Source organism: Macrosteles quadrilineatus, unplaced genomic scaffold (assembly GCF_028750875.1).
Source record: "Macrosteles quadrilineatus isolate MER2022 unplaced genomic scaffold, UCM_ALF_1.0 Scaffold_3__2_contigs__length_128488019, whole genome shotgun sequence".
Taxonomy (NCBI): domain Eukaryota; kingdom Metazoa; phylum Arthropoda; class Insecta; order Hemiptera; family Cicadellidae; genus Macrosteles; species Macrosteles quadrilineatus.
Window position 1 is genome coordinate 89,352,181 of NW_026542596.1, and position 16,941 is coordinate 89,369,121.

General features: G+C 36.0%; 1 protein-coding gene across 2 annotated transcripts in view; it reads right to left on the minus strand.

Moving 5' to 3' along the window:
- Positions 1 to 16,417, minus strand: part of LOC128990856 (GATOR complex protein WDR59-like) — a 39,741-nt gene extending 23,324 nt beyond the window's left edge. For both annotated transcript variants that reach the window (XM_054413477.1, XM_054413476.1), the window contains exons 1-12: positions 16,398 to 16,417; positions 15,209 to 15,262; positions 13,941 to 14,086; positions 11,314 to 11,363; positions 10,623 to 10,758; positions 8,674 to 8,878; positions 7,172 to 7,305; positions 6,312 to 6,461; positions 5,798 to 5,957; positions 5,270 to 5,349; positions 4,868 to 4,937; positions 4,073 to 4,236 (exon numbers count right to left, since the gene is read on the minus strand). In XM_054413477.1, coding sequence (XP_054269452.1) covers positions 4,073 to 4,236; positions 4,868 to 4,937; positions 5,270 to 5,349; positions 5,798 to 5,957; positions 6,312 to 6,461; positions 7,172 to 7,305; positions 8,674 to 8,878; positions 10,623 to 10,758; positions 11,314 to 11,363; positions 13,941 to 13,994 — 1,203 coding nt within the window. In that variant the 5' untranslated portion in view covers positions 13,995 to 14,086; positions 15,209 to 15,262; positions 16,398 to 16,417. The remainder of the gene's footprint in view (positions 1 to 4,072; positions 4,237 to 4,867; positions 4,938 to 5,269; positions 5,350 to 5,797; positions 5,958 to 6,311; positions 6,462 to 7,171; positions 7,306 to 8,673; positions 8,879 to 10,622; positions 10,759 to 11,313; positions 11,364 to 13,940; positions 14,087 to 15,208; positions 15,263 to 16,397) is intronic.
- Between the last annotated feature and the right edge of the window lie 524 nt (positions 16,418 to 16,941).

Here is a 16,941-nt window from a genome sequence, read left to right on the forward strand (position 1 = left end):
ATTGAGTTCGCAGTTTACCTGCCATTTTTGCAGTTTCTTTTGTGAAAGTCAGTAAAGATTCTTTTTTGATTAATTGATGATAACCTAAATAATAAGCCAAACCCTTGTAACTGCTGTACTGTCAGTTCACTTTAAAATTCACTGAACCCTAATAATGTGTTTTGCAGTGAATTTCAAAGATTTTTTGATAGATGGCAAATCTACGTGCCACACCCTATCCAACGACACCTCAAACTTGGTAAACCGATGCATAGCAGCTTCAAAACAATTATGACAAAAATATGCCTAGCGTATTAAATATATAGATAACTCGTCAAACTAAGCTGGCAGCTCAGCTGAGACTGCCGTAGGAGAAAGGAGTGATTGGGGTAGGGGTGGTTCCCAAGGTCAACCGTCGGCCGGTCGGGCGAAATAAATACGGCAGCTACGTGTACAGAGCAACACCGCGAACGGCGACATTGCAATATTAAGATAATTAAGACATTGCAATATAAAGATAATTAAGTTGGGACAGAGCCTTCAACTCCACAGTGGAGTTGATTGCTTAGGCTATTATTACTAAATTTAATTCAATACTATATTGATATTTAATTTGAAAAACATTGCAAATTATAAAGTGATTAGTATCAAATAATATTTATTTGTTCAATAAAGGCATAAAACGTAATATTCAACATTCAGTTACACACACAAATAATAGAACTAGTATTCGTGGTTATACATAACTTTCCTAAATACGTTATGTGCATCTAACTTTTTTAAATTTTGTTGCATTACTTTTGCCGCGGCGCCCCCCTGACCGCGGCGCCCAGGGCGGTCGCCCTGGTCGCCCCACCCACGCGACGGCCCTGCGGGTGTCTGAGTTATTGATCCCCTAATGTGACCTTGACTATCACCTGGCATTTTGGAAACATTCAGACTTTGTTTACTGGACAGTTCAGTGGCAACATTTGCAAACAGACTTGTAGGAATGGGAATACTAGTGTCTGATTGGTCCATGGACTCGTTGTTTTCTTCCTCTGTGTGTTGGTGTTCTGATGTCTGCTGTGGATGTGTTTTTTGTTCTGTGTCCGTGTGTGTGATGTCATCAAGATGGCGACCTTCTTCTTCAATCTCGCTCTCGCTGTCAGTTTCAGTGTTGTATTCGAAATTCAGGTTTAGGTTAGAATTTTTCCGGTTGGGTCTTAAATTATAACCTTTCTCGGCCATGACTAATTATTGTACTAATTATGCGAATTGTGCGTGATTAATTAGTGTTTTGTATAACGGCTTTGTGTTGTTATTGGGGTTGGGAATATTAATTACGGGACGTACAATAGGCTATGGGTTCTTACAATCTAGTACAACTTAAGGTTAACTTAGCTTAAATCGAAAATTGCAATATTTTATGACTACCGTAATATATCATTTGAAAGCCCCACGTTGGGCGCCAAATTTGCTACGCACCATAAAGCTTTCTATAGACTTTTCATTAACTTAGGCCTACAAAATTCCTTTGGCTAATAAGTTAGCCCACATTGAATCCAAAGTCATTTCTTTCCTAATAAAGATAATTCCTAATTTGTGTTTTATTTCTGTCTAATGAGATAAGTCTTTATCTTAAATGTATAAAATATGAATAATTTTAACAATAAATAGATTTAGTAGGTTACAATATAAAATTTATTAATGAAATACAAGATAAGTTATTGGTTGAATTAGCTACAGGGTAAGTTAACAATGGTAAATTTTCAAAATGGTGGAAGTGGATGATATTATTCTAGGCTTATATTGGGTTGGTTTCTTCTGAAGTACTAATTAATATTTAAATAGGCTATGAGCTCTTAATCTCAGGGAGGGGTGGTCGTGCCGGTTCGAATGATATATTAGGCTTCTTTAAAATGTAGATAATTTAATTTAGTTATTATTCTGAAATACTAGGTTCGTGATGCTATTAATATAATAATGTTAAATGTCCAAAGAAAGATTCCAAATGGTTTCACTGAATTTAATGAAATAAAATAGAATTTGAAGATTAAATTTTGAATAAAAGTTCAATTTGAAATATATATATATCTTGATGAGTTAGGTTAATTGGGCCTAGTAGGCTATGCTGATTAAATGTCCAATGAAGATTAAATTTGTCCTTAGTTAAATAAGATGGATGATGATTACCAAATCTGGAGTGTCTGTCTTCTTATAAATTGGTACTCTTCAATGCACTTGTCCAATACTTTTGGATGATAAGAAATTTAAATTTTAGGTTTTACTTTGGGATTATGAATTTTAGTTTAAATTAAACACAATTTCCAATAGAATGATGTTCACACTGTGAAGAGTTGGCAGGATCTGGGGAGAGGCAATGGTAGAAGCTCAGGAAGTCCATGTCCATTGTTGAAGTGATGTACAGCTGGTTAATTTACATGAATGACACTTGCCACAGTAATTTTGATTTTCTTTGGATAATTTTGAAAAGTGATACTATATTTAAGATGTTATTACTATATTGCAATTTTCTTACAATTATATATTATTCTAAATAAATGATTATTGTTGGTTTTTGATGAGTACAGGATAGGTATGGAGAGAATTTGCATAAATATTATATTGTAACATAAAATATGATGATGTTTCTGTGGGGTGATGGGATATTATATAACATTAAACAAAATTTGATAAAAAAAAATAACATATTAACAAGGAGAAACATATTAAATAACTGATAATATATTATCAGTGGCATGAACAGACATTATGAGAGAAAATATACAAAATAATAGAGAAATTAATGTTAATGATGAATGAATGACATGTAATATTACATTTGCATTTGAAGAGAATGGAGAATGAATGTTAACGACAACAATATCATTTTTCCTACAGTCACCCGACAAAGTTGGCTTCCTTGTACTGTTTATAGTACAGAAAGCTGCTAATTGGTGCATATTTATACTTTGCCGTACGGTTTATACTTTGCCGTACGGTTTATACTTTGCCGCACATCAGGATTCCAACGAAACAACACAAAACAGCGTGGTTCTATTATGCACGTAATCCGTGTACGCTTGGAAATAGGTTGGCAACACTTAAAGATAATAATACTATGAGCAGCTGATTGACTATTATAACTACGATTTAACCTGCCATTTCGTGTTTATAGTTTCGGTATTTCTGAACTTTCTGGACTTTTCTTTTAAACGTTTTTAAAACATTCCCACGATCTTAATAAACAAGAAAATACATTTAAAGCGTTTTTTTAGGCGCGGAAACCACTTCAAATTACAAAAACATACGGAACTATATTATATTCTTAAAACGCGAAGCACATTTCTTGCCGAGGAAAAATAGCGGAGTGATACGGACCGCGCGTACTACGTTCTCTAGGGCACCTATTTGTGTTGCCAGCTAACCTAAAAACGTGTTGTATAGTGTTTGAAAGACTAATTATTTATATACTTTATAGTGACTGTAGGAAAAATATAATGTGTAACACGAGTGAAAAAGGCCTTTGCTGCACTCGAGATCATTCCGCACGAGCCGCTCTCGTGTGCAGCAAAGTGCCACTTTCACCACTAGTTACACAAATAACTATTTTTTACAGTAATTATTTCATGAAGCAGGTCTATACTGTAGAGCCACATTATTTTCTTCTGCGTATTCTTCCCATTGGGAAGTACTGGTGTATCAGTTAGGCTAGTAGTTTATGCAGTGGAGAATTAATTGCATAATACAAAGTAAATAGGGAAATAAAACTAAATTGGGAATTCAAATTTTCAGTAACTTAATAGTTACACTACATCATTATATTAGATGACACTGTCAAACTAATCCATCAACAGATGGTCTTACTTAAAATGGATTAAAACTGAAACGTAAAAGATGCAAGATGGTGTAAAGCTAATAATTATTTATAATTCCAATGAAACTCATAAGTGGCAGCTATGCCGCTTGATCTCCTCACAAACGCTGACATATTATCTATAGCCTATGAAAGCAAAAAAAAGCATCCAGCCTGACCTTACAAAGAACCACCAATTGGTAATAAATTACCAAAATGCACACTCTGGCAAAGATATATCTTTGGTTCACTCACCTTGTCAAACGTAATGTTGCGAGAGTTGACATTAACCAATGAGAACTCCTGCTGCAAAGTCTTGGGCTGGGACGCAGGAGTTGTCTGGAGATCCTGGGAGGAAGATGAGTTAGACAATGTAGAACTGGCTGTGTCCAACATAACCTCACTCTCTCCTTCACTTTCTGTGACATAAACATACAAATACATCAAATCAAAGCACTTCTATATTAAATCTAAGTTAATGTGTATAACCATTAAACAAATAATTACTGAGCTTCTAGATTTTTAAAATGCTAAAATAAAATAGATAAAAATACTTTTCTTACCCCTATGAGTTTCAAGCAGTATTCATAGCCCTAATTGTGCTTATTTACTATGTTTTAGTACAAGTTATGCACAGAAGTTAAATCATCTTTCTAAACCAGCTTTAGTGACTTAAAAAAGGTAAGAAAGGGTATAAACAAAGTGGCTAAAAACAGATTTGAGGAGTAAATCGCACAGAATCCAACCATATACACTCACTGACCAGTAAATGAACACTTGAAATTTATCTACCATAGTTAAACTAAAAGGTGGTCAAATCCAAGCCCAAACACATTGGTTAATCTTGAATCTCAGGTTTCAGCATTGTCAGGTATTGCTTTTAGCCAATTTTGTTCAGTTATACTCGCATAGAATATTACAAGAGAAGGTTAGGTATGTTACATTTTCTTTCCAATATAACACACTTTAACACTTCTGAAATTTGGTCAAAAATGCAGGAACGTAATTAATTCTAATGAAAACAAAGTCACAACAGGTGTTTCATTTTACCCAGAGCAGATGCAGTAGTGAGGATATCTACATTAGTGGCTGTGTCACCATCAGGATCGTGTCCACACAACTGAAAAAAATGATTAAAAATAAATACAACGTTTAGAGTTTATTCAAAGAGTCTAAGTTTTGGTTTTACAATAACATTATATTATGCAAGAACATTTTTATAGACTCAAATTTGTCTACACTTTACAAAGTCCTCCTGGAAACAAAAATTGTTGTTTATGTGGCCAACCTAAACTTCTAAGGTAGGCTAGCTGGTGTTCCCTTTATTCTACCATTAGAAATCCTGGCCAAGAGGCTTTACTTGAACAAAACTATATTATCTAACATTTACTGGGCACAGCACAAACTAATTGGGCAACCCTGAATTTAAATCATAATTAAGAGTTTGCTTACCTTCTGCAGGAATGGCTCGATTTGCCAAATACGCAAGGTCTGATCTTTGGACCATGTAATTAGTTGATAGTCAGAAGATTCTGTAAGAAAGGAATTGAAATAATGAATATAAAGAGTTGCATTTTTGAAGGGTTTTTATATTTAATAATGCTCACTGATCAGTGGAAACAATAAGTTAATTTGTGTAACAAAGGTTAATTCAGAGGAATCCTTAAGAGAAAAAGAACGTCAACTCAATCAGACTTCCTGAAGCTTATTCTATGAAGTCGTTTCAGTTACAAATCTCTAGATTATTTTATAAACTTCAGGTACATTGTGTTAGGTCCAACTGTCCAAAAGTAAAAAAGTTATGTTGTAAATTCCAAATGAAAAATTGACACTAAGATTATTGGTTAAACACTCCATTATTATTTATTTTACAATTGCTGCATGATTCCAAATACCACAAAGTTTTAGTTCACATTCAATGCAAAAACATAATCAAAGTATTCAAAATCCTTAAAACCTAGTTTTTCCGGAGTTACTCACCATCTTTGTGTCTCCGCCACTCACATTCCAGCACTGTGTCGGTGTGGCCCACGAACGTGTGGACAGGAGCTGTGAGGTTGGACAGGTTCCACAACAGAAGACTGTTCTCTCCTCTTCTCATAGGGGGGACCACCACCATCAGAAGACCATCACCAAACGGCTGAACAATTCAAACAAACATTGATAATGTCAGTTTTAACTACATTACGTTAGTAAGTAGCAATGTTGTGATTATCTCCTGAAAAATCAATCCTCATCACCTCCAAAGATCACAATAGAGATTACCACTCATAGTTGGGTTTCCTTCCCAAACTGACAAAATTAAAAACTCCCAACGAACGGCAGTAATGAACAGAGCCATAGACTATTGGTGACTTTTTCCACTTTTCCCAAATAAAGTTCCTGAACAATTCCTAGTTTTCCCAGTCAAATGGAAACACTACATAAATAAACAGTAATATTACATTTACAAAAATCTTACGAACTATGAAGTCATGCTAAAACACAGACTTACTGTATAGCGTGCCCTCCAAACCGGAGCCGAGGCCGTGATTATGTTTTCTGCTCTCCGAGGATTGGTGGTATCAAAGAACTTGACCGTACAGTCCTGACTGGCAGTGGCCAGCTGATTCTCATGAGTCTGACTCCAGTCCAGACTATGTATCTGGAACAGACAACTGAATTTCAGCCTTAAAAATACCTTTGAATAGGTAAATGAAATTAAAAAAGAAAAACCATTTATTTACACAGGCACACATTTATTATCATTTATTTGAATAAGTATTGGTGTGACAAGATGCCCTGTTAGGTTGAGTTGGCGACCTTCAACCTTGGAGTTGAATAAGAATTTCAACTCCTCAGGGACTGGTATACTATTTGGCCTTATTAAGTTTTCATTGTCCAATATTAACCGAGAAATAATTTGGAATTTATATGTTATCAAACTAAAAGAAAAACATCAATTGATTAAAGACTGTTCACAGACTAGAGAATAATTATTTTTATTAACTTTCTAAAGTCACCACCATAGGTTATAAAAGACATAAAATAGGTGCTCAATCCATAAAAAATGTGTAATTAATTAATTATATTTTATAGGTTTTACATTAGGCCTAGTCTATCAATATTAACTGAAGTAGCAAATATAAAATTAAATTCTCTTAACATTAATCTCCTGTTTTTGAAGTTTTAAAATACTTAATCACTTTACTCAAGCAATGATAGAACAACTGGGTCCAGTTTCTAACCATCAAATATCTAATGACTTTTTGCAGGATTGAACTAGTGACCTTTTTAATATCAAATGAGCACTAACCATTCAGCTGTACCCAGATAAAATGTCTACACGTCATCATCACCACTGTTAGTCCTTACATTAGCTAGATGCGCAGTGATGTATTGTACTGGAGCCGTGCCTTTCCTCTGATCCCACAAACGTATGTCGCCATTGTGAGCCGTCGCAAGCAAGTATCGAGACAAGCGATTCCACCGCACCTGGTTTGCCCCCGCTGTAGCAATAAACATGTTTGGAATAATACATATGTCTTGTAAGAGTACAAGAAAATCTATAATATAATTTAACAGAGTTGGATTATACAGGGAGCGGCAAAATGTTCTGAGTTTTCTTTGCCACCCTGTCGAGGCAGTGAGTGGGGGAGGGTGGTGGGAATAGGGGCGTTTCAAAGCCATTTTTAGTAGCCATCGAGCTGTGGACAACTGAGCACCATGCATTTGTAGTGGAAGTGTTTTTTTTTTTGTGGCAATTCCTGTGTAGCTGTTCAGCGGCAGTTCCGTAGACATTTCAATGTGGGTCCAAGACGAAAAGTCCCAACTCGAAACATCATTTTGCTGTGGGTGGGTAAGTTCAGAGCTACTAGAACAGCATTGAAAAAAGTCAACAGGCCGTCCAAGGTCAGCCCACAGGTCGAGAGGGTGAGAGAAGCTGTGAAAGCTAGTCCTCAGTGCAGCGGTCTGCACTTAAGCTGCAGTTCTGCACATGCCTGGCCGCTCAGTAGAAGAGTATTACGATACGACCTGCACTTTCATTAATTCAAAATGGCAACTGTGCAACAGTTGAAGCCCAGTGGTTGAGCAAGGCACATCTAATTTTCAGAACAAGTGATTGATTTGCTTACATGGGACAAAATTGTCAGCATCATAAGCGACGAATCATACTTTCAAACAAACCACACAGTCTTCCTCACTCTCTTGGCGTTCTCTGGCATCCGGGCTGACCTTGGATGGCCTGTTGATTTTAGTTTCAAAGCTGAACTAGTGGCTCTAAAGTTACCCACCCACAGCAAAATGGTGTTTCGGGTTGGGACTTTTCTTTTTAACCCACGTTGAAATGTTAACTGAACAGCTACACATGAGTTGCCACTTTTAAAAGCACTTCCACTACAAATACATGGTGCTCAGCCGTCCACAGCTCCATGGTTACTAAAAATATCCGCACGTTGCCTTTGTAACACCCCTATTCCCACCACCCTCTGCCACTCACTGGCTCGACAGGGCGGCAACAAAAACCGTCAGATCATTTTGCCGCTTTTGTATGTGAGTGTTTGTTCCTAGCACTGGCCCATCTGGACTTCTATGTTTCAACGCCAGAACCATTTACAGTTGTGAGCAGCCAGAGGAATGAGGATCTGGTGCATGGGTGCCAATGTGATTGATACTGTTGGTCCATACAGATATCTAATCGTAGAAAGGACATAGACTAAGACTGAACCCACCTCTGCCAAACCCTAAATAAGAGCCTGAAGCCACTGCCTCATACAAGGACTAAATACCCAGTACGGTATCATAAATGTAAAAATGTTATATAGTGTTAAGGGATATAGAGAAGAGCATAAAAGCAAGTGTTTGAGAGCATTTACCAACAGAGGAGAGTGAGACAGCAGGACGCCGAGGGTCACGCAGGTCCCACACGTGAGTGTAGGTGTCTATAGAGCAGCTGGCCAGTAGCTCTGGGCTGGACCTGTGCCAGTCTAGGTCTGTTACTACTCTGGTGTGGTTGTTGAGGGTGTGCAGCTGGGTCAGATCAGTGCCTCCCAGCTTGTACACTTCCACTCTCTGGTTGCTCTGCAACAACAGGATGGATTTAAACACACATTACTTTATTACAATTCTGAACATACTGCAGTCGAGTAGACATTATCGACGTCTCCCGTGATCGAGGCTCGAGGCAAAATCACGTATATCTCCAGTCCCCCAAGTTCATGAGGAAATTATCGTAGTATTCCGTAATTGCGGCTAATTCTGAACATTTACCGCGATCGTGTGGACATCATTGTTGTCTTCGCGGTCGTGTAGACAACCAAAAATCTCCAGGTAATTAGGTAAATCCAGGTAATTGTCTACTCTGATCGGGAGAAAATTTTGATCATTTTCCGCATCATTGTCTACAGCTGTCACGGCAAAATAATGAATATCCCCTGCGGAATGAAACATCATCATAGTCTTCCGCGATCAAGGAAAAATTTGGAGTGCCTCTTGCAACCATGCAGACATCATAGTTGTCTTGCACGATCGCGGAAAAGCGATAATTTTTTATTCGTGCGATCGTTGCAAAAGTGTCTGGTATCGGTATCGGAATAGACTTTTGACGATTCTCAACACCGATACCAATGTCGAAGTATCAAGAAAAAACACATCCCTAAAATAAAAAAGATTTTGGGGCGGCCCGGCCCCCTTCCCTGGATGGATACACCACTGCATATGACATAACAGACTGAAACCATCAGTGGTAAACATTGATCAGGTATCAATTCCTTGCTCAAACGACCACAGAAATCTGAAATTTGCGATAGCCATGTCAGCTGAGAATCTATAGCAGAACCAAAAATCTGACTTCAGAAAGTTCTTAAATTGAAGATTGTGGTAGTTTTAAATACAGGTAGTATGGTTAAATGTGGTCGTTTTGACAATTTTGCTGAAAATATCCTTACATTTCAAGAATTAACGGGTATCGGTACCGACATTGAGTGCAAGAGAAGTCAACTAAAAATATTGAATTTTATTGCAAAAATTAAAACTCTACTTCCCACCAACCAACATCAGATAGATGACAACTCACTAGACCAACCACAGCACAAGACTTTGCAGCCGACTCCCTATACAGCATCATGTGTGTGTCAAGCGAAGTGCAGGCTGTTACGCCCAGTCCAAGTGCTAGTCCCTCCCCCTCATTCCTTTGTGGAAGCAGTGATGCTAGACAGTGATGTGTCAGTGTAATCAACATTGCGAGTTGAGTGGGCTCTGGAGGTTCTGATGACTGAATGAGGAAACTGTAGAGTTAGCAAACAATTTTATTCACTAGCAAACGCATTTGATGATAGCACTCCTTGAGGCTTAAATTTTGGCGGATTGAAATCTATATAAATAAAAATGAATCCCTTTTTTTGATGGTGTTCCATAACTTGAGAAAGAGTGCACCGAATTGGATGATTTTTATTTTGTTGAGTTTCTTAGTTCCAGGTAAGGAAATGTCTAATCCATCCACCCGTTATTTAGTAATTTGATTTTAAAAATTCAACAAAATTTCCTTTACATTAGCATTGGAGGAAAATATTTTCATTAAACTATGGGATACAATAACAGGTGAGCAAGTGTAGGGTAAGAACTTCAACCAGGACGTGATTGAGCGATGCGAACGAGCTCATCTTGAAACATTAACGAGCATTTGACATAAAACCACATTAGGACAGGACAACGTCTGTCGGGCCAGCCAGTGATTGATAGATGTTTTCCCAGTTGTTACCCGAAGGCCATGAATATATTAAGAGAGTAAGTTATGTTTAAACTAAGATGTTATAGGCCTACTTACAGATATCGCACAAAGCTCCCTCTCCTGGTGATTAGGGTTCCATTCTGCAGTTCCAACTTCATATTTGCTTTGTCTCGGGAATTTACGCAACACATCTGAAGAGTCATCCAGTTTTTTTAGTCCTAAAAATCTTCTCCTAAAAAACGTAAAAGAAATAATAAATTAAAATTAGTACACAACAACAGTGAAACCTCAACAATGAAACTTCCGTTGATGATAAAATATAGCTTGGATGTTATAGCTTAATGGTCGACTTCTTATCAAAGTCTGTCTTAATGATTAAATGTAAGGCATAATAAAGGGTCTTTTAAAACTGCCATGATTTACCAAGATTGCTATTATTAACGGTACTATCAAGATTCTTGACATCTCTGTATTGTATAACGGAAAACTTTGAACTTATCTACCAATTTAAATTCCAATTGAAGTTTAAACGCACAAAAAATCTATCTTATACTTGTTAAATATCTTTTGTGTTTCTTAATCTTTTGTGGATAAGGAAATAAGTCCATATTTTAAAACAATCGTTTAATTTTAAAATATCAACCAACAATAATTTACGGCAGATAATCTTCAAACCATAAAGACAACTTTATAAAACAAAATAATGCATAGGTAATTGAGATCTTAAATGAGTGAGGTAAAGTTAACACTACAAGTTAACTTATTAACACCAAGTTTCACATCTTACCCAGCCAGAAGAACAAATGAGCCTGTAGAATCCACTGCCATCGCACTCGCCTAAAAAATCATATTACAGTTTGATTAGTAACCATTAGTTAAGTAAATTCTTGAAAAACAATTTTAAGATTTAATATATGTAGGCTACAGGAATGAATATGGGTAAGTTATTAAATATCTAGAAGATTGTCTACTCTATCTAAACCAACGTAATAGCAGAAAATTTGCCTAATAAATGGCTGTGAAAATGTTTCAGCATAAAGGGGTCAGGATTCAAACTAAAAAAATATATTAGGCCAAGGTGTATTGGGCCAAGGAATTGATATCTTATATATTGTAAAATAGTAACTTATTAATAATCTGAAAACTAAGTTAGAAATATGTTTTCAGCAGAGGCTTAGTCCAGATAAAACTTTTCTAAAATGGAAAAATAAAAATTTATACAATAATTGGTAAATATGCATTTTAGGGTTTGCACGCGATTTTTGAAATTATTTTTTTCATTCTACTCGAAATTTAACGCTGATTCCGAAAATGACGTTCTTTTTCCGCGGAAAACGACCATAACGCGGAAAAACGACCAAAATATTTTTTTTACCAAAACACGCCATGTGGGTACTCAGATTAACCGTAATATTAAGCAGATCACGACTATGCAAGAATTTTTTTGGATCCGAGGTCAAATAAGCGAGATTTTCACGTAAATATGCGATGCTATTTTAGATTTTTGCTCCAACTTTTGTCGTGTTAAAATACCAGCTGATCAGGATCAGCTGGTCATTATTTTATTATAATTGTTTATGTTTTAATTTAACAGGTAAAAGGGATTATACTAAGCATAACCTAACTTAACCTAACCTACCCTAAAATAACCTAACCAACCTAACCTAACTAACCAACCTAACCTATTTTCCCAATTTCAAGCATATCTCCCATAATTCTCCCGACTAAATACCCATTATTTTTTACACATTAAATTACAATGATAAACCAAGTTAGATGTCTCCCCCACCCAAAACCCCGAATTCCCACCTGTCCCCTAGTGAGTTGGAGTTATTGCTGGTAGTATCACGTTTTCGTGAAAATCTTGGTTATTTAAACGGATCCAAAAGATTCTTGCATAGTCGTGATCTGCTTAATATTCCGGTTAATTTGAGTACCCACATGACGTGTTTTGGTAAAAAAAAATATTTTGGTCGTTTTTCTGCGTTATGGTCATTTTCCACGGAAAAAGAACGTCATTTTCGGAATCAGCGTTAACCCTCCGAGTGTCATGCGTCGCTGCAGCGACGCGTTACACACTTTGTGTAATGTCATGCGTCGCTGCAGCGATCACGAACACTGTTTACAGCGAAGGCTCTATGACTGACAAAATCGGATTGAACTGGATCGAGTTAGGTATCGTTCTTTTCATTATATTCTAAGCTTTCTCCAGAGGTCTGTCTCTAAGCGCTTTATGTTCTCCAAGCCGATCGTAATTGTAGCAGACAGCTGACGTGCGTATTTGTAAACAGGTTAGTTAACCTCGGACCGATGACTGATGTGTTTTATTATGTTTATCATTGTTTTAGTGTTAAATATCAAAAGTAGTGATATACGTGGTGCATTATAAGAAGATTTAAGTGATTTTGAATGGCTGGTTGATGATCCAGAAGAAGTATGTAGTGATATTGATGTAAATTATCAGCCAGATTCCTAGCTCTGGTTAGTATGCATTCTTAGCTAAACGCTATGTACTGAAATCTGTTTTTTGCCCATAACTTATTTATTTGCAAATCTACTTCCTTATATTATTATATATTTGTAATCCTCATAAAATTTAGAACAAAGTGGCTATATTCACATATTTATAGGCCTATAATTTATACAATTTCATTGAGCGCGAACTTATTTATTTTTTATTTTTTTTCCAAAATAATTTTTATTTTTACCTAAAAAATTTCAACAAATATTCCTTAGGTTTTATGTATGATATTGAAGCCCATGATTTTCCAAACAAAATGGTATATAGAACAGTAGAATTAACATTGTTTTAAGCTTTTCAGATCCGTTTTAATAAAACCTTGCAAATGCGCCAAAAATAGGCGGACATTAAGGCCTAAACTATGGACACTCAGAGGGTTAAATTTCAAGTAGAATGAAAAAAAAATTTCAAAAATCGCGTGCAAACCCTAAAATGCATATTAACCCAATAATTTAATTTACCTATTTTGCCTGAAGGTCTTGTAGTTAAATGCCGCAATGAGCAACGAAATGCGCGCAGAGTAACTACTACCTGGTAGTTTAACTACAAGACCTTTTTTAGGCAAAATAGGTAAATTAAATTATTGTATAATACAGGTCTTGTCACTGGGTTCAAACAACATTGAACAATAAAAATTTAAATTACTGCAGTCAACTTTTTGCTTTTGGGTTGAACTTATTCGATTTCCAGTAATGTAACTTAACTTCATTTCTTAAGTAACGTCCTAGAACTTAGACGTATTTATTGGATTTCAAATATTCTATTTAATCAATTTACTTAAGCTATATAGCTTAAGTAAATTGATTAAATAGAATATTGGAAGTCCAAGTGTGCAAAATTTAAGTTAATTAGGCTACAGAAGAAATAATTCACCCAACAAGAAAATAGCCTACCTGTAAGTCGCGATGCTCAGCAATAATGAACTCACTGCTCCAGCGAGTTGCCATGATGACTAAGGTGGCTCGGTGGTGGCTTAGAAGGTTTTGGAGAGTAAGCCTAATTTATTGTCTCAACAAGAAAAGAAAACTGCATATCTAGTCTGAAACAAATACAAAACTTTTAGGTTAGAGTTAAGGTAACTTAACTATAAGTTTAGTTACATTGAAAACAGTTAGGGTAAGTTAAGCCTATAAGTTAGGTACCTACCTATTTACATTTGTGAAGTAAAGTAAGGCCAAACAGTAGTTATTTACCTTTGTTAAAACTTCTAGGCTTTAGGTTATAAAACCAAACAAATGCTCAATTTCACATAATACCAAAACAATAGTAAGTTTAAGCGTCACACCCAGGCAACACAAAGGAAACCCTTCCGGTAACCAGACGTGGATTAACTTAGACGTCCGGCAGTGACGTCACCGGGTTGTGGGGGCCCAGAACGCCATTAAGTTACCACAACGATATGATGTACAGCCATCGGTGTTTGTGGTGTAGTGGATAGAGTGCTCGGCTGATAAGCAAGAGGTCCATGGTTTGAATCCCATTGGTATCTTAATCTTTTGCGGTGTAAAAGACTTTTGCTTTGAATGCCATTTCTTCTTAACTGTAGGCCTACATCTTTTATTAGAATTTTTGACATTTACAAATTTATTTTAAGAGTAGAATTTAACGTTCATTCAATTTTTTCATCATCAGCAAGTTTGGTTGGTTAGGTTAGGTTATAACGGTAACTGCCAGACGCCTAATCCACCTCCGGTTACCGGACGCGTAACCTCTGTGTAGGCCTATTCCTAAAACTGATGAATTAGCCTTAGGCTGATGATATCATGGCTTCTAACAAAATTTTTAGTTTTAATAAACCATACAAAAATGCGACAGTAAACGGAAATCTGTACATAGGCCTACTGTAAATATTAGTTTTATTTTTTATTTTAAATATTCTTGACCAGTCTATCCAGCTTTGCTTGTATCAAGCAAAGGAGAAGATAATAAGGAAGTGATAAGGTAATAGGCTATCATAAAATGATAGACCGAGCTATAGAAAAATAGGCAACAGGCCTAGTTTCCCCAATTATATTTCTCAACAAGAAGATACAAGGCTCACTAGCTGTTTGTTTATAAACTTCACATTAATGCATGCACATGTCAACAACCTAGCCTACTAATTCTCTTATCACCCTAATTTTCTAAGACGTTAATTAATTCAAAGTTAACATAAACAAACCTTGGTGGATCCAGAGCCAGAGCCTCATCAGTCCTCAGCAAAGCAGTAGCAGCACTATAAAAATAAATATAAAAGTAAAGAGTCAGAAGCAGAGCAGACAGCAGTGACCAGCTGACAGCAATGACAGCATTCTCACTGTAACGAGAACAAGACAAGGGAATTGGGTGGGAATGATTATGGGGGGTCTCAGAATCTCAGATAAGAGACAGAGACAGAGACTCACTCTCTAGTACAGGAAAAATACTAAAAAAATGAAAAAATTAGTTCAGGGATAAAAATTTGGTTTTAACTTCGTTTTACCATAGACTAACCAACACAAGTAGACTTCTCATCCCATTGTAAATTTTGAAGCTCGTTTTTCATGTCTAGTTCATGTAAGCCACACTGGGCGCTAGTGTCGACGAAATTTTGTTTCTATTATTTTAGGGTTAATTTCTTTATTTGTGCTTTACTGTTTGGTTATATAACTAGGGGACAAGTTATTGTTTATGATTAGATCGTATTATTTGGCTAAACGAGGTTTTAAATGGCTGTAATAACGGGAAACAAATTGTAAACAAAACACGACATCTGCAGAAAACCGTACAGAACTAACAATAAAATTGTCTTCAGCTGTTCCATAAGGATGAGAAATCTACTAAGGGAGTATGTTTTATCTATGGTTTTACCAATAGAAGTCTAGATCCGATGAGTCCCTAACAGTCCCGATGGGGGAACATGGTTTTTAGGGGGTGGGGAGGAGGAATTGAGGCGGTCTACGTAAAACGGGCGTATAAGCAAAAATGATGTTTTGAGAAAACACAAAAAGAATTTTCATTGCTTTCTCCTGTTGTCATAGTAATCATTATTCCTGTAACTTAAATTTAATATAGTTACTAGATCTATATTAAAACACAGTCAATGAGTTTAAAACAAATCAAACGAATGTGTTTTTTTTACAAATAAAAAATGTATGCCATGTTATACGCCCTTTTTAGCCAGAACACCTTTTTTATATAAAAAGGTTAGTAAAAAAGGCATAGTAAAGAGATCAAACCATATTTATTTGTTACAATAATAAAAATTGACATATAAAAAAAGGGAAAATTTTAAAAGTTGGAAAATTGTTCATATCTGTCAAGAATAAATCAAAGAAAACAGTTAATTCTACGTTAACTCAGTTCGTTTCTTTGTCATTATGCTTTCTTACTTTATCCATTTTGAGAAATCATTGTTTCAATAAAGTCCACATCCTCTTCCTGTAGAAAACGGAATAAACATTTAACATCATTAACTTTAAGTTGGTTTACTTCTGGGTAAGGACACCTTTGAGTCGTAACGGTGCGAAAATCTCCAATCTGATGAATAGGCCGCCAATAACTGAACACTTCAAACTGTCCAGAAAAAGTTTTTGAACACAGCAGAGCACCATTTTGTAATGATTTGATTATGACATATTTCATGAGAGTAAATTTTATTTTATTTCTTGAGACAGGTTTCTTCAGAAATAAATTATTTAAAAAAGGTTCCCAGTCTTGCAGAAGTTCTGGATCCCTAAGGACTTCAAAGGGTGAAGGGTTTGTTCTGCACTCTGACATTGCTGTTAAATAAGGCTTCGGATTTCCAATCACTTCATTATTTTTTATTTTGTTCCTGATCAAACCAAAGTTTCTATCGCATTGCGAGAAACTGTGTCCTCTTACAGGGAAAAGTTGTATTACATTTTTTTTAAATGTCCTTGCAAACCAAGAAGT